This window comes from Amia ocellicauda, chromosome 16 (genome assembly GCF_036373705.1).
Source record: "Amia ocellicauda isolate fAmiCal2 chromosome 16, fAmiCal2.hap1, whole genome shotgun sequence".
NCBI lineage: Eukaryota > Metazoa > Chordata > Actinopteri > Amiiformes > Amiidae > Amia > Amia ocellicauda.
In genome coordinates, this window is record NC_089865.1 from 29478874 (window position 1) to 29505293 (window position 26420).

Below are 26420 nucleotides of genomic sequence, written 5' to 3' on the forward strand. Positions count from 1 at the left end.
CGGGGGTGGATATAGTAAAATCACGTATGTTTGCCAGAGCTGCAGAAAAGTCAGAAAAAGGAATCTACCAAACCTTCCTTCCAAAAATCCCAGTGGGAGACGGGAGGGAACTGGGACCAGTCCGCACAAGAGCAAGACGGCCGATTGGAAAGCTGGGGAGGTGAGTCACCTGGGTTTCTGAGCTGCCATGTTTGAAGCTCACTTCCTTTGGCATGTGTTCCCTTTGTGAAATAGCGGAGAGGAGATGAGGGGAGGGCCATGCAGTGCAGTGCGCTGATATTGCTGTGTCCGGGCTGCAGGAAGTGGGCCGTCAAAGTTACCCACAGGTGGTGAAAATGTTCAGTTTTCATTATTTGTATTTTCTCTGGGGAGGAATTTAAAACATGTCCAGGAACGTATAGTACAGCGGCAAGGAAATAAACAACAAGCTTAATCTGTGATTATGTAACATATTTAGGTTCAGAAATATCCCACTGTGGTCTTGTGGCATACTTGCTGTGTGAGACTGTGGGTATCAGTGGTCACCCACACAGCGAAAAAACACTTTTCAATGCTTATTCTATGTGTAACAATTGGTTATATATATATATATATATATTTCAGACTATTTGAATGAGTGTGTTTCCAGAGTCGGAGTGTTGTCCGGTGAGATGTTTGAGAATTTGCTGTTGCAATATTTCTGGTTGTAATCCTCACCCCATTCCCAGTTTGTAAACTGGGCCAGCTGAGGCTTACTGTGTGATACGCTGGAGGTCTGAAGTTGTCTTTCTGCAAAAAAAATCAATTAAAAAATCCACTTTGTCTGTGAAATTGAGTGTCAGACCCACGACTGACAGATCATCTCGGAACACACTTTAAATATGTCAAAATACTACAATAATGTTAATAATGCAAGACATTTAAGGTGCCACTGATAATTAAGGTTTATATTATTTTACAATAGCGTGTTTTACAATACAGTCCAAGCTGGTAGGATTGAGAGCTAAGCTAAACAGATTTTTTTCCTGTCCCAGGGACCTGGTGTTAAGGTGAGCTAGCTGTGATTAAAGTAAACTCCTCACAGATTAAGCACTTCTTCGGTTTTTCTTCAGCTGTGACCTGGAATAAACCAGTCCCTCCTCTCAAATCCTTTATATCCTCCTGCTGTGCTTACAGTGAGGGGAAAAAGTATTTGATCCTCTGCTGATTTTGTATGTTTGCCCACTGACAAAGAAATGATCAGTCTATAATTTTAATGGTAGGTGTATTTTAACAGTGAGAGACAGAATAACAACAAAAAAATCCAGAAAAACGCATTTCAAAAAAGTTATAAATTGATTTGCATGTTAATGAGGGAAATAAGTATTTGACCCCTTCGACTTAGTACTTGGTGGCAAAACCCTTGTTGGCAATCACAGAGGTCAGACGTTTCTTGTAGTTGGCCACCAGGTTTGCACACATCTCAGGAGGGATTTTGTCCCACTCCTCTTTGCAGATCCTCTCCAAGTCATTAAGGTTTCGAGGCTGACGTTTGGGAACTCGAACCTTCAGCTCCCTCCACAGATTTTCTATGGGATTAAGGTCTGGAGACTGGCTAGGCCACTCCAGGACCTTAATGTGCTTCTTCTTGAGCCACTCCTTTGTTGCCTTGGCTGTGTGTTTTGGGTCATTGTCATGCTGGAATACCCATCCACGACCCATTTTCAATGCCCTGGCTGAGGGAAGGAGGTTCTCACCCAAGATTTGACGGTACATGGCCCCATCCATCGTCCCTTTGATGTGGTGCAGTGGTCCTGTCCCCTTAGCAGAAAAACACCCCCAAAGCATAATGTTTCCACCTCCATGTTTGACGGTGAGGATGGTGTTCTTGGGGTCATTCCTCCTCCTCCAAACACGGCGAGTCAGTCAGTCAGTCAGTCCTTCACAGCGTAGTGTGTTACCAATTGTTTTCTTGGTGACTATGGTCCCAGCTGCCTTGAGATCATTAACAAGATCCTCCCGTGTAGTTCTGGGCTGATTCCTCACCGTTCTCATGATCATTGAAACTCCACGAGGTGAGATCTTGCATGGAGCCCCAGACCGAGGGAGACTGACAGTTATTTTGTGTTTCTTCCATTTGCGAATAATCGCAGCAACTGTTGTCACCTTCTCACCAAGCTGCTTGGCGATGGTCTTGTATCCCATTCCAGTCTTGTGTAGGTCTACAATCTTGTCCCTGACATCCTTGGACAGCTCTTTGGTCTTGGCCATGGTGGAGAGTTTGGAATCTGATTGATTGATTGCTTCTGTGGACAGGTGTCTTTTATACAAGTAACGAGCTGAGATTAGGAGCACTCCCTTTAAGAGAGTGCTCCTAATCTCAGCTCATTACCTGTATAAAAGACACCTGGGAGCCAGAAATCTTGCTGATTGATAGGGGATCAAATACTTATTTCCCTCATTAACATGCAAATCAATTTATAACTTTTTTGAAATGCATTTTTCTGGATTTTGTTGTTGTTATTCTGTCTCTCACTGTTAAAATACACCTACCATTAAAATTATAGACTGATCATTTCTTTGTCAGTGGGCAAACGTACAAAATCAGCAGGGGATCAAATACTTTTTTCCCTCACTGTATTTACAGTGAGCTGATACTCTTTGCACTATGGACAGACTGCTCAGAGACTGTGGAGTATCGCCATACATTGAAACTGCTCATGGTCCTCTATTTCTGTGTGGTGTGTATATATATCTCTCTATATCTCTATATCCACAAAAATACTCCTGATGCAGTCTAGGTTGAACAACGGCATGATCCTTATGGGTTTGAGTTGTAATTGCAGTGGGTTATGTGGTGATGTGGGAAAGCAGTGCTTCGGTAGTATTTTGCCCTTCTGTGATTTATGTAGCATTAAGTCCTGTCTTGGAATCTCACAGAGCAGGTTTTGGACATCAATACCCTGGAAAATCCATAAAGATGAAAGTGAAATATAGACCAGATTTGTTTTCCTTTTTGTTATTTATGAATTTATTTACAGTCAATATGAAATTGATTCCTCCCCTCCATGAGATTGAAGGCTCTGTGTTGTTGGGATTTGTAAACAGGGCTTTTTGTCATCTGTTAAGTTTTCCAATTTGCACAACATACTGGCATACTGGAATTGATGAGACTGTTGAAGAAGATTGCCAGAACCGCAGCTCTCGTGGTTGTGAACCTTGTGTATCAACACCTGGGGGACAGCTGTGTAAATTGCAGACATCAATTTATTACAGGATGACTCCTTTTCCCCATAAAAACAGTCACAGTATCTTCTTTTAAGATGAAAGGTGACACAGGATATGGAAACAAACACACATGCCATTAATGAGATGTAATGAGATGAGAAGTCTGTGCTTGAGTGGCCAACATAACATGGTCCAAAAAAAATCTCCAGACTGTATGTGAAATTGATTGCAGTTCTGATGTGTCCAGATCTGCAGCAATTAGGTGTGGTTTAAAGCAGAATTGGGGGATAGTAGTGTAGCATTACAAAGCAATTTTTTTAATTTTTCTCAAGCTTCAGGCACATGCCACCAATCTCAGTCTCAAGACATTAAGTCCATTACATTTGAAGCTGCAGATGGTTCAAAATGTATGAGAAACGTCTTGCTGCCCAGTGTGGGTCAGTACATTGACATTGGGACAATCAACAGAGATCGATTACAGAGATCCGTGAGTGCAGAAATCCACTCCTGAAACGTCTGCACTGATCCGCCTGCTTTCTAAGCACTTTCAAGACTGTTCTCTTGACCTCCTGAACTCCTTGACAACATGAACCCTGATTATCTCCCTGATCTTCTGAGTCTGAACCCATATGTTCCTGTGCCATGAGGAGGTCATGTGGCTACAGCCAGTTAGGAGCTCCTCTACCTAAGACAGTTACAGTAGTCAGAAGCCTTTCGAACAGTTTTTCTTCCTCACATGGGAACTGTCAGATAGTGAAGGCACTGTCTTCTCATTGTTCGGCTCTGCCTTACCTTTTATGCAGTTCCCTTGATTGTAGCCAGGGTGAAACAGTATCGATTGCTCAACTGGTAAGCTGTCTTCTGCTTAGCTTTTTCAATAGTGACCTTTCTTAGTGATTTTAAATGTGGACACAAAGTATATATTTATAACCTTCCTGTTATACTACTCTACAGTCATAGAAAATAAAGTGAATAGCTGGTAACATTTCTATTGATTTGTTTTCTTCTGCTACGTATGAAAAAAGTATTTGATTGAATCTGAACTCTACTGTACTGGACAGCATGCGATTATCAGCTGTGAAATTGTGAACAGGACCATGTAATTTTAGGCACTAATCCAAATTATCCAAGAAAACGATATGTGTTTAATCGAAGCATGTTTATAATTAAAAACCTTGCATTTCAAAATGAGACCAGCTGCTGTTTACTATGCAATAAAACAGAGTATACAATTATCTGATATGCAATTATAAGGAGTCGACTGTAGTAAAATATGCAAACAAATTAGTCATTTGGTTCTCTTTTAGGTTAACTCTAAGTTTACAAATGAGAAATCAAGCCTTGGAAGTATTTCCTAGTCAGTTTCCCCTCATGTTGCCTTTACTGCAATTGAAGTTGGATTTTTGTCTCCTCTTGGTGTTGAATCCTGTGCATTTGAATGTGTTTTCCAGCCCTTGGACCTGGCGGGAGACTGTCAGTGGACTGCAGCCCGGCTACGGTCACAATGAAACAGCCCATAGACGCCGAGCCTGTGACACCCTCAGGACTTAATGAGAATGGTAAAACAGGCAGAGCAGATACTCTCAGTGATAACAACTCATCATGGTTTGTGTATTGCATGCTGTATTTCTGTATTCTCTGGCCATGATCCCAAGGATGTGCAGTGTTTTTGTGAGTAAATGATCAACCTCTCTTGTTTCTTCATTATTATCAGTTCAGTAGAGTCACAGTCTAAGTATTTGAAGTGCCATGGATCAACAAATGTAGTTTGGACTGTGAAGCGTTCCTACCAATTCAGTTGATACCAGACAACACGTCTTGTTTAGGGCTTGAGTCAAAAATCAGATGATAGGTTGAGGTGTCTTTTTTTTTTTTACCCCATAATGCATCGCAATCTACCATCCAAACACACAAAGAGGCAATGCGGAAAATTGTATCTTGTTTGTTTTGAGTCTACTCAACATGGAGTATAATCCAAGGCAACATGGACAGTCTAGTGTCTCCTTATATTTCAGGCTCAGGACTATTTCATCTACTCATACGTTGACAGGCAATGTTCATTTTCTCTTCCTTGTCCAGGTCTGTCTCAGATTCTAGAGAACGTCGTAGAGGAAGTGAGAATATCGATCAGTCGGGATATAAGCGGAGCGGACCTCCTCTATAGCCTTTTGAATGCCCCCTGGCTACAGTCGCTGCTGAAGGTAATTCATTTAGAGATTGAACTTCCTGTCTGTATCCCAGGAGTTAAAGGTCATCTGAGTACAGTTTCTGTTTGAGTTACAGCTCATGGGGTCACTGATGCTTATTTCTCCCCAGGTGTACGAATGTCTACAGCAGTATCTTCAGGGGAGTCCCAGCCCCTTCCTCCCTTATGCATCTGGACTCTCCCAGGAGGTAAGACTTCAGCTTGTATGACAACATACATGTGTCACAAGAAACATGTGCTTCCGAGTTATCTTCACCTTTTCCATTACTCACCCACAGTGCAAACCAATCTGCCTGCGGTCGAAAGCAGCTTCCGGGGACAACACTTCGGACTCTCAGGCTCTCGGCTCGCTGCGGGTGCTTCTGTTACACAGCAAACCGATTAAACGTGCTGACTACAGCTGATTTGCTGTAAATTCAATCCCAGCAGCACTTGAGTTCTTGTGTCCCTTGGGAGCTGCTTTGCTTTTGAAGTACATTCTAATCGTCAGTGTGCTTTACTGTTTAAAACACTGCAGTGTCCCTGTCGCTTCCCACTGGTTGAATAAGTGTAGCTACATTGGTTCAGCAGCAGCTCCACACTTCCAGCAGTACTGACTGTGCATAGAATCTCTTGACTTAGTTGCTTGGATGTTATCGAGGATGTTAAATTAGATATTAATCTTGTCAGGAAGCAGCTTTTCAGGTCAAGAAGTATGGAAAACTGGGCTGGACTGAAATAACCAGGACCCCAGTATGCGGCATCTTTGATATTATAGACCTTTAGTCCTGATCTGCTTGGCAGCCTACAACATGGATTCCCTGTTCGGTTTTTGATTTAACGCTGAGATCTAAAACGTCTGTCAAATAAAGAAATATATGCATCAGCTTGACTATGAAAAACGAACGCAGTCTGAAATCCTGAAGATCATATTTTATGGTCTTTCACAGAATCCCGACATGATTTGAAATGAACATAAAAATGTGGAACTGCTGATGTAGATTATTCTCAACTGGGTCAGTGTCAGTCATCAGATTTTAGTTTCAACCAGTTCCTTAATAATGTAATTTATCAACCTGTCATTTTGTGAAGGACAGATTCCTTGTTGCCGTGTTGCTTTAAATTATTTTCACCCGTGGGAATCATTCAGTACATATGTCTGCATTAGGCGGTATATTCAATAAAATGAAAGAGACATTTTAAATAAGCACTGACCAACTAATCTTCACAGCCAGAACAAATGGTGTGACAAATCTCAAGTTCAAGCATGGGGAAAACACACACATACCTTACTCATAATTTATCAGGACAGGATTAGCCTGTAGGTATTGTATTAAGCAGTGTGTTCCTCACAAAAGCTTTTGACTTCTTAATGACATAGAAATTACACCAATCTTTCAGGCTATATACCTAGTTAGTAAAGTAACCAAGGTTTATTGACCCTCTTTGTTAAGCTTGAATTTAATCATTGCAGACAGCAAGTTGGCACCAGTTGAATAATAGAGTAATATGAGATGATTTCTGCTGTCTATGTTAATGGAAGATCTTCTATCCTGTCAGGTCTAACCTGACGATTTCCGCAACTGGTATCCTGATAGAGACTCAAATATGATAAACCCACCTCTCTTTTGCTTGCCATTATTTCTGTAGGTTCCAAACTGTCGGCTGATGAGGGTGATAAGGGTGACTTTGCGTAAAGCACTGCAGTAAAGCATATTGGTAATTTCTCCTCAGTAAAGTAAAAAATAAAAAGGGATGATCAAGTCCTCACTCTCATCTTAAAAACCTGAGGCTAAAACATGAATAAACCCGATGTCCAATATGTCTTCAGGCTTTCTTTGCAGGTGGAGTGCAGTTTCTTTATCTATCTATATATATATATATATATATATATATATATATATATATATATATATATATATATACTGGTTCTTAAATGCATGTTTTCAGGGTAAGATTCTTCATTCAAGGACTTTTGCAGCTGCAGTCTTTAAAGTTGACCTTGACTGCATGCATATTACCTAAATAAGCAAGTTGCTGCCTGGAGAGAAGTATGACATTCCTCCAGTTAAGCAGGTAATAGACAAGTTAAGTAACCAACAGTCTGTCTGGAACAAAAGCCTAGAATCAACCCCTACCCTTCAGGATCCGAGCGCAAGTCTCTGGGCTTAAAACAAAATCATTATTTTCTTCATTGTTGTCTAGGTTATGGTTGACCTGAGAATGGCAGCATCCTCTCCTGATGCCAGAGAACTGCTGAGACTGCTGAGGGACCCTAACATGCAGGTGAGTGCAGGAGTCCTTCCCCAATATAGCACTCAATGGCACACACCGATGGTGCAGGCCTGAATTTCCTTTTAGAGATTCATCATCAATATCTTACAATCTGTTGTATCATTAGAGCCCTGCATTTGGCATGACTTGGCTTGAAACCATATTTCAATCATGCAAAACACAGGGCCCTCTTTATAACATTTACAATATAGCTGATGTCAACGAGAGATTTGCTGGGGCAGAGGGAAATACGGCAACACTGTTTATTAAATAACAAGGAATCATTGTGGAAAAGTAGCATGGAGAAGAAAATGTTGGAAATTGTCTTGCATGTCGTATCTCTGTTCAAGTCTATGTGTGTATCTTTTCAATTCATATGTGGCTTAGATATGTTGAATGACAAACTCTAGGATTAGCCGAACTCAAGAGAGACTGTACCTCCTTGTGATGATTGTCTCTGTGCAGGCTGTGCTCTCGGCGCACGACACTGTGGCACAGAAGGACTTTGAGCCGGTTCTGCCCCCTCTGCCCGACAACATTCCAGAGGAGGAGGAGGCCATGCGCATCGTGTGCCTTGTGAAGAACAAGCAGCCTTTGGTAAGGAGACTCCTACATTGGACAGACACTTCAGTACATGACTTCTTACAGGGTGTTAATGACTTGTATCAACTCCTGTCGATGTCACTGAACATCAATTTCATTATTTTCGTTTCATATCCGGTCATTACCTTCATAATGGCTGGTGTCATGAGCTGCAGTTTTGACTGATCTCTTAAATCTGTACTAGTATCTGTCTCGAGGACAACCCATCAATTGTGAGCGCTACCAAGAGATTGCAGCAGGGCTCTTGGCACTCAGCCAGTCGGGCTTAGCAGGAATGAGGTGGCATAGTTTTAAATCAATTGAAATTGCACCGCTGGAAAACGTATGTGGCCAAAGGGAAATGGGATATTAAAAATAAATACAAAAAAAGCTTAAATATATCTATACTTAGATGGGGGAGCGAGCAATACGATAGAAGAGTACCTTTATTTCAAACTTTTTTTAATCAGGTGTACAAGCACTTCTCTCAGTTCTCTAAACAGGAAACCTTGAACAACTTACTATTGAGCACATTATATGTACTAAGGTCTCATGGAGAGGAATGGTTAATAGTCCATCAATTGCACATGAGTGGTATTGTATGAGTTGTGCAAATAAGGAGATTTTTTTATATATATTATTCTTAAGAGAACTCTACAAATTATAAAAACAGCTTAAATTTGTTCTTTGTGGAAATGATATCCAGTGACTTTTAGGTTTAATCTTGATTAAACATACAATATTTTGTTATAAGCTATGTACAAGATACTGCAAAACATGATGGTAATGCAGGCTTTTAAAGACATGGTTTTGGTCACGTTCAGTGTGTTCAATAAAATATTGAATGATTGCTTTTGGTTTTCTTCTGACGTCTAATAACTGTTAATGGTGTTGAATTTAATGGTAACTCAGATTTGCTACCAGTGCCAGGAGGTCATGTGGATACTATGCCACATCTTCATGCATCAGTTTGCTCTCCTAGGCTTGGCCCAGCAAGAGTTCTGACCCATAGCCCATAATGGAAAGAATTATTTCAAATATACACAGCAGTATTGCTATCCCAGTACAAAAGGGGATGGCAAGGCAGATGCAAGTGAAACCAGCATCATGTGAAAGAAAATAGAGCTGGCTAACAAACAGGAAGCAAATTGGCTGCAGCAACCAATCACAACTCTGTCAATTGCTGTGACTCATTTTAAGGTCCAATAGAAAGTGCAGTAGGCTGGGCTATGTGCCAAATGAGTGCATCTGATTGGCTGACCGACTCTCACACTGGCCAGCTATTTTTTGACATAGGCTTGACAGAGCCTAGTGCACTAACACACAATCACTTTGTTACACTATCATCTGCATTTGGATAAAAGCAGCTCAGTCTGGTTTGTATCTGATTACATAATACAAAACCACATTATGAATGTATTGTCGATGTGCATCTACAAGATCACTTTCTGCTCTTTGTTCAATAGCATTTTCATTTATATTTGAATTTCATGAGGGGTTATTTGTCAAGGAAGGTAAGCTCCTACTTATTCATGAATCTGAGTGAGAAATCCTGTCTTCAGCTGAATGAGAGAGTGCTTAATCCACATTACATTTGTGATGCTTGAGCAGCTTGCATCCATATTGACAAAAGCATACACCCGGTTACAGCATGTGTTTCATGGACATAGACGGAAGATCACTAGACACTCCTCCAAGAGTTGCAATTAGCATGTCCAGAACTTTAAGACCTGCTTGGGGTGCAATGTTAAAGAAAGGGAATGGTGTCATACTAGGACTGGACTAATATAAATATATAACTTTGGGGGTCTAATTCTGCTTATCATAATATAGCCAAAGGCCAGAGACATTTGTATCCTTAGCCTTTTTATGCGGATCTTCAGAGATCCACATTAATTATGTCATATAAGATCTTTTCAGCCCAAGGGCCTAATCAGTGCCCCAAACTTGCTTCTACTTGGGTCAAAGTTATTTGTGCCCATGAATCCTCACGTCAAAAGCTAAATCATGTTAACATACCTCGTGTGTGCGTGTGAGTTGAAACGAATTTTGTGAGTGTGAAACTTCTTGCTCTGCAGCTATGCAATGTAAAGTGTCACCAGCTGAGGTGTCCAGTACTAAGCAGTCACTATTGAGCTAACGTGATGGAAGTAAACACTGTACATAACTACCAGCCAGCTGTCTCAGTGGCCGATGGACACTTGGCCTAGGAAAATTGTAACCCTATCTCTCCTACAAAGAAAAGCTGCAGGGGTATCAGGAAGAGGTGGGACAGCCTAAAGCAACGCACCAAAGAGAAGCTCCTTTTTGCGGGCAGGAAGCCAGAGGGGAGTGCGAGTTCTGGCTTAGTGTCGGCCAAACCTCACTTTCAGCAGCCAGGAAACTGTAAGTTCTACAAGCACTCTGCAGCCCTCTGGGAGGAGGGTATCAATCGCTCTGCCCCATCGGTCTGCAGCTCTGTCTTGATCGGTAAGGGCAAGAAAATAATGTAGCTCTACAAATCTTTTAACAAAAGACATTCCATATTCCAAACAAACCTTTATTTTTCTGATCATGATAGGTTTGTAAGCTTTAGATGTCTTCAAAAGTTAAGGGAACTGGCGTTACTACCATATTGTATGGATTATGAAAAACGTGGAAGATAAGCAACAATAATAAACAAAAGTAATGCGCATAAATCTCTGATAGACATAGACCCACGCATTACATTCACTGCAAAGGATGGTAGACCGTGTCAGGATAAGAAGTTATTTTATTATTTTTGGTTCTCAGACATACACACAGTGCTGTACATTTAAGTGTTGCATTGAGATTGTTGTGTATGTTTTAATCTCTTTAACATTTCCTTGATTGCTTTGTTTTGGAGATGATGTCATAGAAGAGATTGACAGCGAAACGGAAGAAAGTCCTACTGTCCGACAGCGGGAGCCTCTGCAGTCCTTCAGTTTAACATCTGCTGACTTTCCCACCTGCTCTTCAGTCCGGCCCGGTCAGCGAGCGGCCCCAGATGACACTCCCGGCTTCCCTCGGCGAGCTCACACGGCTCCCCCCAGCCCACTGCAGTACTCTCACAGGAACACCAGGTTTCTGGAGGTCCACCAGCCTCCCGGGTTGTCCCACCAGAAGAGTCTGGAGGAGCTGAGGTCCACTGTGCAATTGGTGGCCAACACGGTGGACAAGACCTCCAGTGATGTCAAGCTCCTGGGAGAGAAGGTGGTGGCGGCCACCGAGATGATGTCTGAAACCATGCAGGAGAACACCCAGGCCTTGAACTTGCTGATGGAGGTGGTAGAAAAGCTCCAAGACCTCATTCTGGCCAGCAAACCTCCAGATTCAGCCCAGACGAGGCTGCCAAATTCCTCCTCCTCATCTTCCTCTTGCTCTTCCTCTGGTTCCTTCAGCCAGTTTGTGGACAGCTTAGTGGGTTACAGCAAACCTCTAGTGCCCAATCACTCATTACCAAAAGCCGGGGCCAAGCTGAAGCAGAGGAGCCCCTTGACGTCGAACTCTCCTCCACAATTGCCCAATGGTGTGTGGAGTTCAAGGGCCGAGGAGAACAACAGGACTGGCTGCTTATCGGTCAAAAAGAAAAAGAAGAAGAAATAAGTGGTCTTGCCTAGCTCTTTTTTTCCCGCCATCTTTTCTTCCACATGAAGACAGAATCGCCAGTCTTTTCACCCTAATCAGCCTAACAGGCTGATTTATGTTAAGCGTATGTATGCATATATATATATATATTTTTTTTATTATTATTTTTTTTCCCAATCATCTCTATCACTTTAGATAGATAACGAGTGAACAGGGAGACTGTTCATTTAATGATCAATGTCTAGAATTTGTAGTTCTCCCCTGTTGAGGTACTACACATCATATTTAGAGTCCAATGGTTAGTTCTTCCTTATTAGTTAATCTTCTATAGCCAGTGGAGTAACTCTTCAACTATCCACTGGCTATAGGTGATAATACAGACCTGTAGTGTAGTTTTGTCACACAAATATTTGTAACACTTTATATTATGGTGTCATTAATACATTAGTGGTAAATGGTTTATAAAACAATTAGGAACCATTAATAAATCAATGTATAAATTATTAATAAACCTTTAGAATATATGTGATGTATCATTATTTTAAAAAACAGCTGCCAAAACATGAATTTGTTTTAAATCATATTTTATAAAGGTTTATTCATAATTTATCAATTGATTTATTAAAGGTTAATAACTGTGTTATATAGCAATTACCAATCATTTATTAATTAAACAGAATATAAAGTTTTACCCACGTATTTATAGGTTTGTATGTATGTATGTTTGTATGTAGAAGGGCGTAACTCAAAACGTTCTGAAGTAAAGAAAATAGAAGTGGAAACTTTAATATTAAGGATTTTCATCTTCAATCCTACTTTTGTTTGAGGTGTCCATTGCATTACTGCTTTAAAGGAATGAATTACATCTGACTCCCTTCTTTGACACATTTTTGATTCATAAATTAATTAAATAGTTAATCAACACTAAAATAGATAAATGTGGGTCAAGTATGGATTTGTAATTGGTAAGAACTCAGTCCTACCAATACATTTTTTAAATGTTACCCATGTTTTAACACAATTCTAAATATATCTCCTGACAGTAATCCTGAAGAAAGATAAAAATGGACAAGGCCATGTTTGACTAGCCTCAGTGTAAACATCGCTGTAGGATTGTTTATTGATTTAGCTTTTCTCATGTTTGACTTATTTTCCTTACAAGACCGAGAAATCCTTGATCCGTCTTGGCTCTTAACAGTTCAGTCACAGCAGCAGCGAAAGGGACTATACGCATTCAAAGGAGTTTTAACAGCAGTACGTGAGTTTGCCTTACAGAAAGACTCTGAATGTGCACAATACTGACGGTATTCACTGCACACTCTGAGTCTCGTTTACACTTTACAGATATTGCAAAATACATGGAAAAAAATTACAGCATAGCAGTTTCTATAGTATACATTTATATTTAGGATAATTCATATGATTTGTGCTCTGTGGTGCTGTAGGAGTTTTTCTATATGGTTTGATTGCAATATCATATCATCAGTCATTTGTGCTGTAGTCCTGTTTGTCCCACCTTCTGTTTTTTATTCTGCAAACGGTTGGCTATTCTACTCTGTGCCTGTTGTCTGCCTTCCTCGAGTCGAGTCTCAGAGTGCATGCTCCGTGCCTGTTTCATTCATATTTCCCAGCATGCTTTCAGGTCATCCAAATTAGTTGAGAGTGACCTAAAATTTGCTGCTTGCCTCTAACTGTGGCAATGAGTAAGGCCATTTGGGCTGTATCCTACAGACCTAATGACCACTTCTAGTATAAGAGGCCAACAATTAGCCGTGTTTATTGTCTGAAGGTTATGGTCCCAATGGCTGGCACTAGATTGTCACCTTTACTAATTAGGGTTCACAGGAAATGAACCTTACAGGTCGACACTCAAACCGTCTTCCACTGTGGCTGTATGTAGATAATTGATTTTTTTGTCTTTTTTTGTGAGGAAATACTAATGTTTATTCTGGACAACTGAAGTCCACCATAATCTTATTTCAGTCTCGTGCCAAATAACATAGATATATAATTGTCAAATCACATAAAACTTTGCTCTCCTCCTTCCTAATTGCATTTACCATAACAAGAGTATAAATCTTGGAACACATTAAACTCTCATTAAATGCAGTTGTCTTATTTAGGAAATTATGATGTGTCACAAGACCCTTAAAAGTAATATACATAAATATATAAATAAACATATAATTAGAAATTCATCATTTTCATTTTCCAAAACCTGTGCTAAATACTAAAAGCTAAAAATCTTGCTAAATATGGCCCAGTATAGCTAGATTATATGAATTTATATTTTGTAGTGATTAGTAAATCATATAAAAAATAAATTTAAAAAGTGTAAGATAGTATGGCAAACTGCAGGTATCAGAAATTGACAGAATCCTAATTTGCATGAACAGTGATGTACAGTAACCCTAATTACAACTTGAAGACTAAAACTTGTTTTTAGAAGTCGTAGGATATAGAGGAAATATCCATGTATTTCTTTGTGTGTGTGTGTATGTGTGTTAAAACATTTCATATTTTGGAAATAAGTGCAATTCTAATACTGGGATGTATAAATAAAAAACAGTGGTGCATATACAAGGAAGTTATTGAGCAGTTAATGCCACACCATGTGCCTTAGTTTCCTGAATATTATGTTTTTGTACTTTTTGTACTACATAGTACACATGCTTACTGAAATACACACAATGTACAGTATTTAGAGATCTGTAGAAATGCCTTCTTTCTTACTTGTATTTTACTTTTATTATATGTTTAAGATTCATGAGGATTTTGTTTTTTTTTAAAAAGAATAAGATGCTATATTATTGTTGAGATAAGTGATAAGTGGCACTGCAATGTGTACAATACATTGTATACCAATAGTTACATGTACCTAGAAATATACCCATTAATAACTATTCACACAAAGACTGGTTTATTGTGTGTGTTCTATCTTGCGTATTAACACCACAACCATTACACTGAAATGTAGTTTTGTAATATGCCAATAGGGGAAAACAAAATCAATACTAGGGTTGTTCTTGTGGTAAGGAATATGAATGTAAGAAAATAATAAAGTTGACAGATAGAAGAGACAAATGCAGTAAATATTGCCTGTCCCTGGATAAATTGGCAGTTTGCATGCAACAGGGCTTATGGTAAACAAAACAAGATTGAAAACAGTTACAGTAATGGGTTTACAAGCCCATACGAAGTCCCCTTGATGAGAGGATATCACTCTGAATCTGAAGTTTGGCCAAGCTAGCTGCAGTGGTGCTATCACTCAGTTCCAGTAGATTGATGAGGTTGCTGAAGCATTTGGAGGAGATAGTTGTGTACAATGAGCTACTTCTGGCATCTATAAACTCCATGGATTCCCAAGAGCAAACGCATCCCTCACACTGGGAGTTTTGGTTCCATTTAAGTATTCTTTTAAAGTGATCCCATTGCGTTGCTCTTCTCCATGATTACCAAGCACCTGTATATCATTTATACTGTAGATGCAGACCTCTTCCTCCTCTGCATTGTAAGTGGCATGGACCCATCTACGCTCCCTGTCCACCCTGTCACATTGTCAACTGGCCAGGTCCAGCTGACTGTCACAGTCTGCTCTCACAGCTGTCCACTTGTTTTTATTATGGACAAGCCGATGAAGAGTTCTGCCTCCATGTGGAAGGAATAGAGAAAGGCTCGGTGCATTCCTGAGAGGTGAGTGGCTTGTCACTTCGGAGTATCATTCAACTACATTGCTGCAAAAGGGATTTCAAACCTCATGCCATTTGTGGTAACTTTGTGTATTTTGGGAGCTGTTCAGTGATTGTGTTTGTGGACATGTCTGTATCACAATCGCCATCCTTTCGCCTTTCTGTTTCGTGTCAGACCATTGGTACTGTTTATTCTACTTAATACGTGTGTGTCTGTGTTTGATTTTTACCCATTAAATACCATGCAAAAGAATCACACGTTTGCTTTCCTTTCAGTAAAAAATATAATAATTTTAGGGAATGAGACCATGAGCTCCAATTATGAAACTTGCATCAATAATGCCATCATGTACCTGAAGTCTAGTAACCATCCAATGTTATAAGCATTGCAGGTATTTTTCATTCTATAAAGATAAAGCTAGTTTGTTTTTATTTCTCTTACGGCTTACTGTGCCTTTGAGGCAAGTATAGAATGATTCATGCATGATTACAGTAATACATTTCTACTGTATAACTGGAAAATTAAGAGGTTGCTTGACTGGAAGGGGGAAACACATCTTAAAAATATTCTAAATTAGGCTTCAGAGAAACATAGTTGTGTATGTATATGTCATCCAAGACTGGGCTTCAGAATGCTAAAAGCTGCACAGGTGGCACAGGATATGAAAACAAACTAAATCTGCCAATAAAAAGTGCTGGATAATTTATTTTAAAGATATATGGCCTGCATCATTTTTACTTCATTGTATCGCACTGTATCGTTTGCTGTGTTTTTGAAGAGAGTAAAATCAAAAACGGACAGAGCGTGTAATGCCACCAAAAACTGAACAACTGAGTAAAAAAAAAAGATAAAATATCAAAGAATTAGGTTAAGCTTCATCGTCTTTTTGCCGTTCTTAATGTTTAAAGGTTTTAAGCCATAAGCCATCATAATTTACTACATACACAAGTCAGAAATATGCACAAGGTCATGCTTGTGTAGCCGGAAGACAAGGTCTCCCACCACAAGGGGCTTATCATTGTACTGATTTTGCAGAGTGGTTACTTCACCTGCAATGAGCTCATGTACAATATGAACCCTGTTACACTTAGATTACTAGTAGTAAATTCTGCTGAAAAGAAAATGCATGTGTGTGTCAAAGTTGGAGGGCACTGAGTTCTCTCCCTACAGTGACTGTCATGTACATAGTCTCCTTTCAGGAAGTCAGTTCACGATAGCCTTTCAACATTTCACTAATTATACAGCTTTCAAGAATAATATAGGTCTGTGATTTCCTGACTGTTCACAGTTTAAAATGTCCAGGAAACGAATAGAAGGCCTTATTGTGTTGTCCTGGGTATTTCTTCAGGCACAGACACATTTTGAATCTCCTCTTTTGTTGCTGTTGTTGTTTTTCAGGGTGCAACAATAAAGAAGAATGAAATCACGGGGGAGATATTGGTTGCCCGGGTAATACATGGAGGCCTGGCTGATCGCAGTGGTAAGCTGAAGCCTAAATTCAATTTGTAGGGTAATAACCCTGTTGTCCAGAACATCTTTGTTATTTTACAGTTGTTAATTAGAACCAAGTTGTCTGTTACAATCTAGACAACCATTTAGGGATCTTCTGTTCTCCTATCAATACTTCACACATCAGCCAAGACATAACCTCTCAACACTTACCCAACATCATCATATCACAACAAATCATAACCCTAGGAATCAATAAAGATGGGTAACTTTTATGCACATGTGACTCCAAAGTCCTTGACAAAATCAGTGACATAGTTTAATATTATGCATACCTCACAAAAACATTAATAATCATTGTAGTGGGAAAATTTACTTTTATTATTTCCTTTATATTCTGTATATATTATTAATTGTTTCATGTTGTTATAGTATACATTGTATCAGTTTATCTATGAAGCAATCATTAGTTTGTATTTATTCTGTCCGAGAGGTTACTTCAATCAAGCATTGTCTTTTCATGATTTCATTCAGCCACTGTCTTCTGGATATTCAATCAGCTGGAACAGTCAAACAGTATAGAGATTTTCTGTAATAAACTTGTTACTTCTTCATCGGTGTATGCTGGAACTTACTAAAACCACTACATCATAGTGTTATGCAAATGTTTTTTCTCATATAATTGGGTTCTTGTCTGCCTACATTTATTAATATTATCACTCGTAAATTCAGGCATATGTAAGACTTTGAATCAAAACTACCTTTGACACACAATGAACAAAATTCAACTGAGTACAGACAGAATGAATCCCTGGGAAATATATGAACAAAAGATAATACATTACAGTAGATCTCCCTAATTACAGTGTATTAACATAGTAGGTAATCGGTAATTACATGTCAGTTACTCATAAGAACAGTGTAATTATGCATTCATTAACATGTACTTAATGTGTAAATAGTGCCCAGTATAGCTCCAAAGGCATCCTTAACAGACAAATGTGTACTTACATATACCGTTAATCACACATTAAGTACATGTTAACAAATGCATAATTACACTGTTATTATGAGTAACTAACATGTAGTTACTGATTACCCAATTACCCAAGCAATAACAGTATTCATGTCCCACTTGAATTCAAGTGTGTCCTCCAAACTGTCTGTCCTACGGCATTGTTTGCTGGATCTCTTGCTGCAGGGCTGCTGTATGCTGGAGATAAACTAGTGGAGGTGAATGGACACCCTGTGGAGGGCCTGGAGCCAGAACAAGTGATCCACATCCTGGTGAGAATCGGCTTTTCTTTGTGGACCAATAGTGGCAACACTCGGCCTGGCCTACCAGATTATTGCTTTTGCCTACAGAGTTCACTGGTGGTGTATGTAGGTTCTAGAGCAGCTCAGAAGAAAATGTACTGTTCTTGGTGTGCTTGGGTTTCTACCTAACTAAAATATCTACTTGACTATACGTAGACAATCCACTCAATTATAGTTCAAACGGGGCCAGTGTATTAATGAGTGAATTTAGACTGCTTTCCATTGCCACAGAGACAACCAGCCCTTTTGAAGATGTTGTTGTTGTCACTATAATCATTTTCTTTCTTTAATAATTAGGCCCAGTCTCATGGTACCATTGTGTTCAAGGTGGTTCCTATCTCAGACAGGCCAGTGAACAGTCAGACCATGGTGAGTAGATAAGTGGGCCAACTTATTTGATCCAATTTGTTACAATTATTGTATTCAGTAGTCGCACAATGCTTGAAATTGTGTGTAGTGACTAAAATAGAGATGTAAAGCCCAGGGCCCAGGGGAGGGCATTACAGTTTACACCTGATTTAGAATATGCATGGTGCAAACTTAATAATATCTAATCATGTTAAGTAAATATTTATTTACATTTTCATTAATAAATGGCGTTGATTACATATCCAATTTTATTTAGTAAGACCTGAAGATCATTTGCATTTCCTTTTATATTTTTTTTTTACAAAAAAAAAAACATACAGACTTCCTAATTTGTTCGAAAATTAGGGACCACTGACAATTTTACCCATGTAAACTAGTACATTGATGAACGAATGTAAAATGTTGATCACTCAAGAATCGGAGTCTAGAAAGCCCTCTTAAATGCAGTAAGCCAGCATTTCTGACGGCCCTCTCCCCACTCCCTGGCAGCTGTATGTGAGAGCCATGGCCGACTACAGCCCCCAGCAGGACCCGGCTATACCCTGCGCCGATGCCGGGATGGCCTTCCGGAAAGGGGATATCCTGGAGATTGTAGACCAGACGGACACCCTCTGGTGGCAGGCAAAGAAACTACCCAACACCTCCACGTGCGCAGGCCTCATCCCCTCCACCACCCTGCTCAAGAGGTACAGAGAGACACACAGCATTGATGTGGGATGTTCTGACCGCTCTGTGCAGATGAGGAGAATAAGCCATACTGGTCTTGTGAATGTACAGTTAACCAGAATCATGTAACTACAAAGGAGAGCCGACATTAAGTGTCTTGTATGTCAGATTTAAAACTGTAGAATGTCTTAAAGCGACAGGTGGACAGGTAGTGAAATAAGGAGAGAAGCCCCAAGAGAGCACTTCCACTTTGTGTAATCAAGTCTGCGCTGTTTTTTTTTCAAGGAAACAACGCGAGTTCTGGTGGTCGCAGCCCTTTCAGCCTCATACCTGTGTCAAAATTTGTAAGTTTGTTTGTTTTTCTCTCTTTTTGAAGAGGCCCATTGTGTTTATTATCACTGTCATGGGGAACACCAAGCCAGGTCTTCATCTCCAAAAACCAAAACACATCCCTATATAAAAATCAAGTGTCTGTTGGTAAAAGGGTCTCCTCTGACCCGCCATCTTCAATGCAGAATAAAGTTAACAATAAAGTTGTACCTTAAAGAACACACATTGGAGGTGATTGTATAATAAGCAGGAGGATTTTAAATGTGGGTGTGTGTAACCTGCCATTACAGTGAGCTATTCCTTGGATTTTAAAGTCTGTATTATCTTTTTTCTCCATGCCTTTGTTCAGTGAGTACTGTGGACGAAGGTAAGTATTCATTATTATAGAAAGTACAGTATAGAAAGGTTCCAGACATGATCTCCATGTTGTAGCGTATCTTGTTCTATAGTTTAGTTACAAGACTGCTAGTAGGCAAAGAGTTAAGTTTGTTATGTTATACAGGCACTCCATGGGTTATGTAACACCTATCTTACGTAAATTTGGCTTTACGTAAAATGTTCAGAGTTACAAAAATGTTACGTTAAATACGTAAAGAGCAAGTAGTGGGTTTCCAACTTGCAGAACGGAACCCTTACGTAAGTCGGACAACGTCTGTAATGTTTAATGCGTGACAGTTCAGTGCTGCAAAAGAGTTGTATTAATAGCATCCACTAAAACATGGAGTTAGCTTCGGTTTCCAATGTGGTATAATTAAACGCAACATCATTGGCGTAATACAAATTGCATGTCCTTGCTCCTATTTTGAGGAATTGTTGTATGTTTTGTGTTTTGCAGAGGAAGACATGATGACAATCGATGAGAAATGTGTTGAAACAGGTAAGGGCAGAATTTGACCCTGTGCTGACACTGGTCCTATTTCTATAAAGCTCAGTTAAAGCTTGTTTTTGTAATGCAGTGGTCTCCAAACCCCAGATAGACGCTGGGAAATGCATTAAAAGTATTGGTTAGTAGAGCAAGTAATTTGCCCAATTAAAGGAAGGTACTTAGGGAGCTGAGGAATTACTGGATTTACCAAAACAATTCCGTATTTACCGTGTTTAGTGATTTAAAACTATGGTGTGGGGTGGGGACAGTATATGTTAAAGCTCGTCTGTGTGGCTTTTTTATTTTAAAATGTCAATAACACTTGATCAAATTTGTTCTTGTTACCTGTCAAGCTGTCTTTAATTTAGTCTCCCAAGATAAACTGGTGCACAGAAAACCTCATTTGTAGCACTTGGGAACAGCCAAAATTGAATAATACATAGAAATGATGAGCAATAATTCACTTTATATTGTACTTCTTTTTTATAATACAATTACACCACACATGCAACTGCAATAAGTTGAGGATAGGGCACATACAGGTGCAAGAGTTGCTTTTGAGAAATTTGGCATTCGTCAACGTCAACAAAACAAACATAAATCAGTATAATTGCTACAGTATTTTAGTTCAGCATTGTATTCCATCTGGGAACCCGAGCCGAATATTGAATTCTAAGAAGCAATTGATCACAAACAGGTTTCCAAGGAATGCTGAATTGTTTGGTATTGATTTAGTAATGCACGCTTAGTTTAAAAACTTTTTGTTATCGATGCTTTATTTGTTCAGATTTGATGTTTGACAGTTGAGTTACTTCAAGATCTTACAAGATCTTACAAGATCTTTACATGTTATATAAAATGTGCTTGTTATTGAAGGAAATCATCTACTGTAAGACACTGATCACTTCCATTGGAGTCTAATCACAAAAAAACATTTCCTTTAAGCATGAGTAGAGTTCTGTGCCAGTCACCATCGCTACTATCATAGCAGGGATGTTTTAAAAGACAGTCACGGTGCTGCCTAACCATTACATATGTTTTCTCTCAACAGATGAGGAAGCATTTGAATCTGGTAGGTAAGTCTGTAGTTTTTAGTTTGTCATATGTAGCCTAGATACCGAACATGAATCACAGATACACGTTTGCTTGCTGCAAGAAAGGAAAAATGTACATTTTCTCCATATACTTCTGCTTTTTCTAAACCATTAAGTTATAAGTAAAAACTGCATATACAGAAATGCTTGGCCACTACTGGAAAAACTTGACCTGAGCTTCTTAAATTATATTCTGATAAATACTACGAGATTTGTCCAGCTGATTAAACTTTACTGAGATTCTATTTTTTAAAGTTCAAATAAGACTGGGAAAGGTTTAATTAACTTAAGAGAAAGGGACAATCATAATTGTGCTTGATCGTTAGTGAAAGACGAGATTTGATTGTCAAAAGTGTCACTGCTGATTTAGCAGTGATTGACATGAAGGGAAGGCAGTGCACTTTGAATTAAATATGCTTTAAACAAAGGCGTTCATCGTTAATATTTTATTACCTTTAAATTCCACTTTTGCATTTAAGAGGAGCTGAGAGGTGAGTATCTCTTTTATAATTTTCGCTTGTGATAACAGTTTGGGACATTCATGTCTGAAACATAGAACAGGGAGTGACTCATTAAAATCAATATTTTTTAAAGACAATTCAATATATTTTTGTATATTTAATTGTATATTTGCACAGTCAGGCGATCCCTATGATGTCACATTTAAGGCATACACATTTGCTTTTTACTTAATATTTTATTCAAAACTTGAATGCTCAAACTGAAGATTAAGGGTAAGATAAGTTATAGTAAATATCAGCAAAAGTAATCAACTTTGGTGGAAGCACCTCTGGCAGCAATTACAGCCTGGGTACATCTCTACCAACTTTGCACACTGGCTTGGTGTAATTTTTGCCTATCTTTGCCCGGCTGCTCAGTTTGGAGGGACGGTCTGGTCTAGGCAGTGTCAATGCACTTTCCATTTCTCCATGATTGAGTAGACTGTGCTCACAGGGATATTCAGAGACTTTGATATTTGTTTGTACCTCTCCTGACCAGTGCTTTTAAATGACTTTATCCCTGACTTGCTTTGCATGGTTGAGACTGCTTAAAATTCATTACCTCTCAAAGATGGCCTTTTAAGTTATTGTGTGGCTTGTCATTCTGTCACCAAAGGGTTTGAATTATGCAATCATGACTTTTCCATTTTGTATTTCATATTAATTCTCTATTAACTTTCTGTTTTTATTTTGAATGTGTGAAGTAGTTTGTGTATACAACCTTATTTCCTACTTCAAAGTGCCACGCTTTAAAGTAACAAAATGTGAAAACTGTCAGAGGGTCTGAATACTTCTGCTTGGCACCGTATATAGTTCAACAAAGTTTGACATTTATATTATAAACATACATGTACACATTATTTGTCAGATTTTTTTTTCTTTTTCTTTTAAACACACATCAATGCTTTTGTCCTGACATTTGTATTATATTGCAATATACTTACACAATTCACTTTTGGGATATGCTTGGTTCTATTTCTTTTCCATTTGAAATATGTTTTTCGATTAATTTTAACATGAAACTGTTTTGTCTTTTGTAACAGAAGACGATGAATTCAGTGGATACAGTCAAGGCTTCTATTTTGGTAAGTTGCATAAGTAATAAATACACCGGGGGCATTAAACTCTGTTGGGTTCCGGTGTGGCTTCTTTAAAATGTTTACATATACTTATTTACATTACTAGAGCTGATAAAATATGCTCTTGCCCTCTGAACCTTTTGGAGCCAGGAGAGAAGTGTTAAATGAATCCGGTAAATCATGTAATTATGCAGTGAGATCTCAGGTTATCTGCATGTGTTGTAGCTCACCTCACCCACCTGCTCTTGCTTCCGTTGCCCAGCTGGGTTTCGCCGGAGCATGCGTCTGTTCAGGAGGAAGTCCCACAGCACCCACCAGCAGACGTGCTACTCTCGCTGCCCCAGCAGCTGCTACAGTGCCCTGGCCTCCCCATACGAGGATGTGGTGAGGTACCAGCGCCTGCCGGAGGACAGAAACCGGCTAATCGTTCTCGTGGGTGAGGCCCATTTCTATAACAAGAACAGAGCATGCTCCCTGCAGAATCTTACGTGAGGCACGGGTTATAAATCAGATGTAAGAAACCAGCCAATCACAGAGAAGCATTTCCAAAAATTCTTATACCTTCTTATCTTGTGTATAAATCTCATCCCGTGCAGAGAATTATCAGGATTTAAAAAGCCCAGACTGCAAAAGATAACTTCTTATACAATAAGAGACACCATTCATATGACCTATTCATTTATAACAGAGACCATTTGATTGTGTTTTTATATGACATGGGCTCTATATTGACCTATTCAGACCAATCAGAGTAGGCCTTCATTTTATTATAATACAATGACACTAACAAAACCTGGAGCCACTGAGGTCAATAGTGGAGTATCCTAAATCTAGTGAAATACTTCCCTTGCCAGAGGAACACATCTAAATCTGTGACCTCTGGATGAAGATGTGTGTTATTCTCGTTCGGCTCACAGGTCCGTCTGGCGTGGGGATCAATGAACTCCGGAGACGGTTGATTGAAATCAACCCGAAGATCTTTCAGGGGGCAGTTCCACGTAAGGAGCTCCATTCGCCGTCCTTGAAGAACACAAGCCTTCATCAGGAAACTACATTTGATCAATTGTGATCTCGTCTAAGTCACGAAAGGTGTATTTTTAGCCAGCATAAGCAAAGGATGGTATACATCATAGTCAATGTAGACATGCAGTGTTTACTTGAGAGCAGCACTGCGCAAGGGGACTCATGGGATTTTCATAATGTACGATAGTTTTCACCTTTGCTGTGCTTTTACTGAGAGGCTTTTATTTTTGATAAAATAAACATACCACCAGAAAATGTTTGTACATTCCCAGCAATTTACTCCTTTAAATGAACCATCAGTTTTCTGACTATCTTCATACAGATCAATTTGAGCAAAAGCCTAGACTAGACTAGAATGTTAATCTGTGCTTTTATTCCATAACCATTCCATTCTAACGAGGTACACACAGTGTTTCCTCGCCCCTAACATCTTTTCTTTTTTTCCACCATTTTTCCCTACAGATACAACCCGTCCCCCAAAGACCTATGAGGAAACTGGCAGGGAGTATCACTTCATTTCAAAGGAGATGTTTGAAAACATGGTTTACAATAACAGGTATTGTTGCGTTTCTTGCTGTTTTTCTCTCTTCGGCTTGCCTTGGTTTTCCGTTTTAGGTACTCAGAAGGCTTTAAGTACCTTTTCACAAGCCTTTCAAGTGTATATGTGTGTATAAAAGTTAACTGTTTTTCATACATGGGCGAAAAGGTTCAGGCTGCTGGAACCCATGATGTGAGATTGAATATCATGCCCTGAGTGTAGTTTCCACATTTGAAAGATCAGCCCTGCTTTCTGTCTTGTACAGGTTCCTCGAATATGGGGAATATAAGGGCCACTTATATGGGACCAGTATTGATTCTGTCAAGGACGTTTTGGAGGATGGAAAGATCTGTATCATTGACTTAGAGCCACAGGTAAGATTTTATTCCTGACACTGAGTCTTCTGTTTGTTATAGCTTTACCGCAAACTGACAATTTCAATATTTTGTTCAAGCTTCTCAGGGTCGTTGTCATCTTAAATTACAAATAATAAGTTCTGGTAGTCCACAGTTTCATTTGAAAATCAAGGAAGCTGCCTTTTTTAAGAATAAGAAACACATGAGGTATACTTGGACAGCTTCCAGCTAGTATCAGTACAATATAAATGATAATTATTGGCACTGGGAAACAAAATGTTGGATTCAAACCACAATCACCCATGCTCAACATTGGTGTGCAGACCATAACACGTATACAGTTGCCATTTGTGTTGTGGCAATGGCATATCAAATGACATCAACAAATGTCCTAATTGTACCAAATTATCTGTTTATTATCTGTTTTACAGGGACTCCCAGGGGTGAGGACCCATGAACTCAAGGGGTATATTATATTTATCAAGCCCCCCAGCATCATTCGAATGAAGCACAGCAGGAGGAATGCAAAGATCATCACAGAGTATTACGTCAACCGCTATTTCAGGGTAGGTTTCTCTGTGTTAATTGCATTCAGTTGTTGGCGGGATAGCCCTCTGAATAAGATCGCTACACTCCATCCATGCGCCTGAATTGTCAATTACATCAACCGAGAGGAGATGCTCATTATGGGATCCCTGACGAATTAAACATGGATATTTACAGGGACCACAGCCAACAGAGAGAGAAAAAAAAGATTGCTAACGTGTGTTTTCCTCCCAGGACGAGGACTTCCAGGAAATGGAGGACCTGGCGAAGAAGATGGAGATGAATTACTGCCAGTTTTTTGACCACACGATCGTAAACGACAGCCTGCAGGACTCCTGTGTCCAGCTGCTCACGGCCGTGCGGAGAGCTCAGGATGAGCCACAATGGGTCCCCGCCAACTGGCTCAGGCCCACTGAGGAACCCTGACACCCGACCTGGCACTGACCCGAGCAGTGGGTCCGCAAAACTATTTGACCATTTGTCATTGGGCACCTTTTTGGCTTTCCCAAGGGTACATTAAAGTGAAGTACTGTCTGAACTGGTATGTGAACTGTCATTTCTTTTTCAGTGTCTGCACTCTACTGTCACCAATGCAAGCACCAAAAAAGACACGTTGGAATGACAACAATGAAGGCCAGATCGGCCGCTCTGTGGATATGGGGACAGCTGCTTGGGATCAAGGGTGTATATACATGACTTTTAGGACAACTTATAGATAGAGAGAGAAAGACAGACAGGCAGTACACCAAACCACAGGGGAATGGCTCAGGCACACCCCAGAAC

At 39.6% G+C, this 26420-nt stretch overlaps 1 protein-coding gene across 1 annotated transcript; it reads left to right on the top strand.

The window, feature by feature from the left end:
- On the top strand, positions 1–26175 carry LOC136711708 (MAGUK p55 subfamily member 4-like). Its single transcript, XM_066688133.1, has 21 exons — positions 1–160; positions 4638–4745; positions 5266–5387; positions 5503–5580; positions 7577–7657; positions 8111–8242; positions 16904–16985; positions 18156–18241; positions 18569–18640; positions 19130–19326; positions 19592–19650; positions 19986–20003; positions 20472–20513; positions 21553–21573; positions 23139–23180; positions 23437–23610; positions 24092–24172; positions 24660–24753; positions 25001–25109; positions 25523–25657; positions 25872–26175. The coding sequence occupies exons 2-21, from the start codon at positions 4691–4693 to the stop codon at positions 26061–26063; spliced, it is 1872 nt and encodes a 623-aa protein (XP_066544230.1). The 5' UTR covers positions 1–160; positions 4638–4690; the 3' UTR covers positions 26064–26175.
- Positions 26176–26420: the final 245 nt, after the last annotated feature.

Bases quoted from the DNA above. Each gene is read 5' to 3' on its own strand.
- LOC136711708 (XM_066688133.1), top strand. From the start codon at position 4,691: ATGAAACAGCCCATAGACGCCGAGCCTGTGACACCCTCAGGACTTAAT. The intron at 5,581-7,576 runs GTAAGACTTCAG...ATTGTTGTCTAG, and splicing joins CATCTGGACTCTCCCAGGAG to GTTATGGTTGACCTGAGAAT. The intron at 20,514-21,552 runs GTAAGGGCAGAA...TTCTCTCAACAG, and splicing joins TGAGAAATGTGTTGAAACAG to ATGAGGAAGCATTTGAATCT.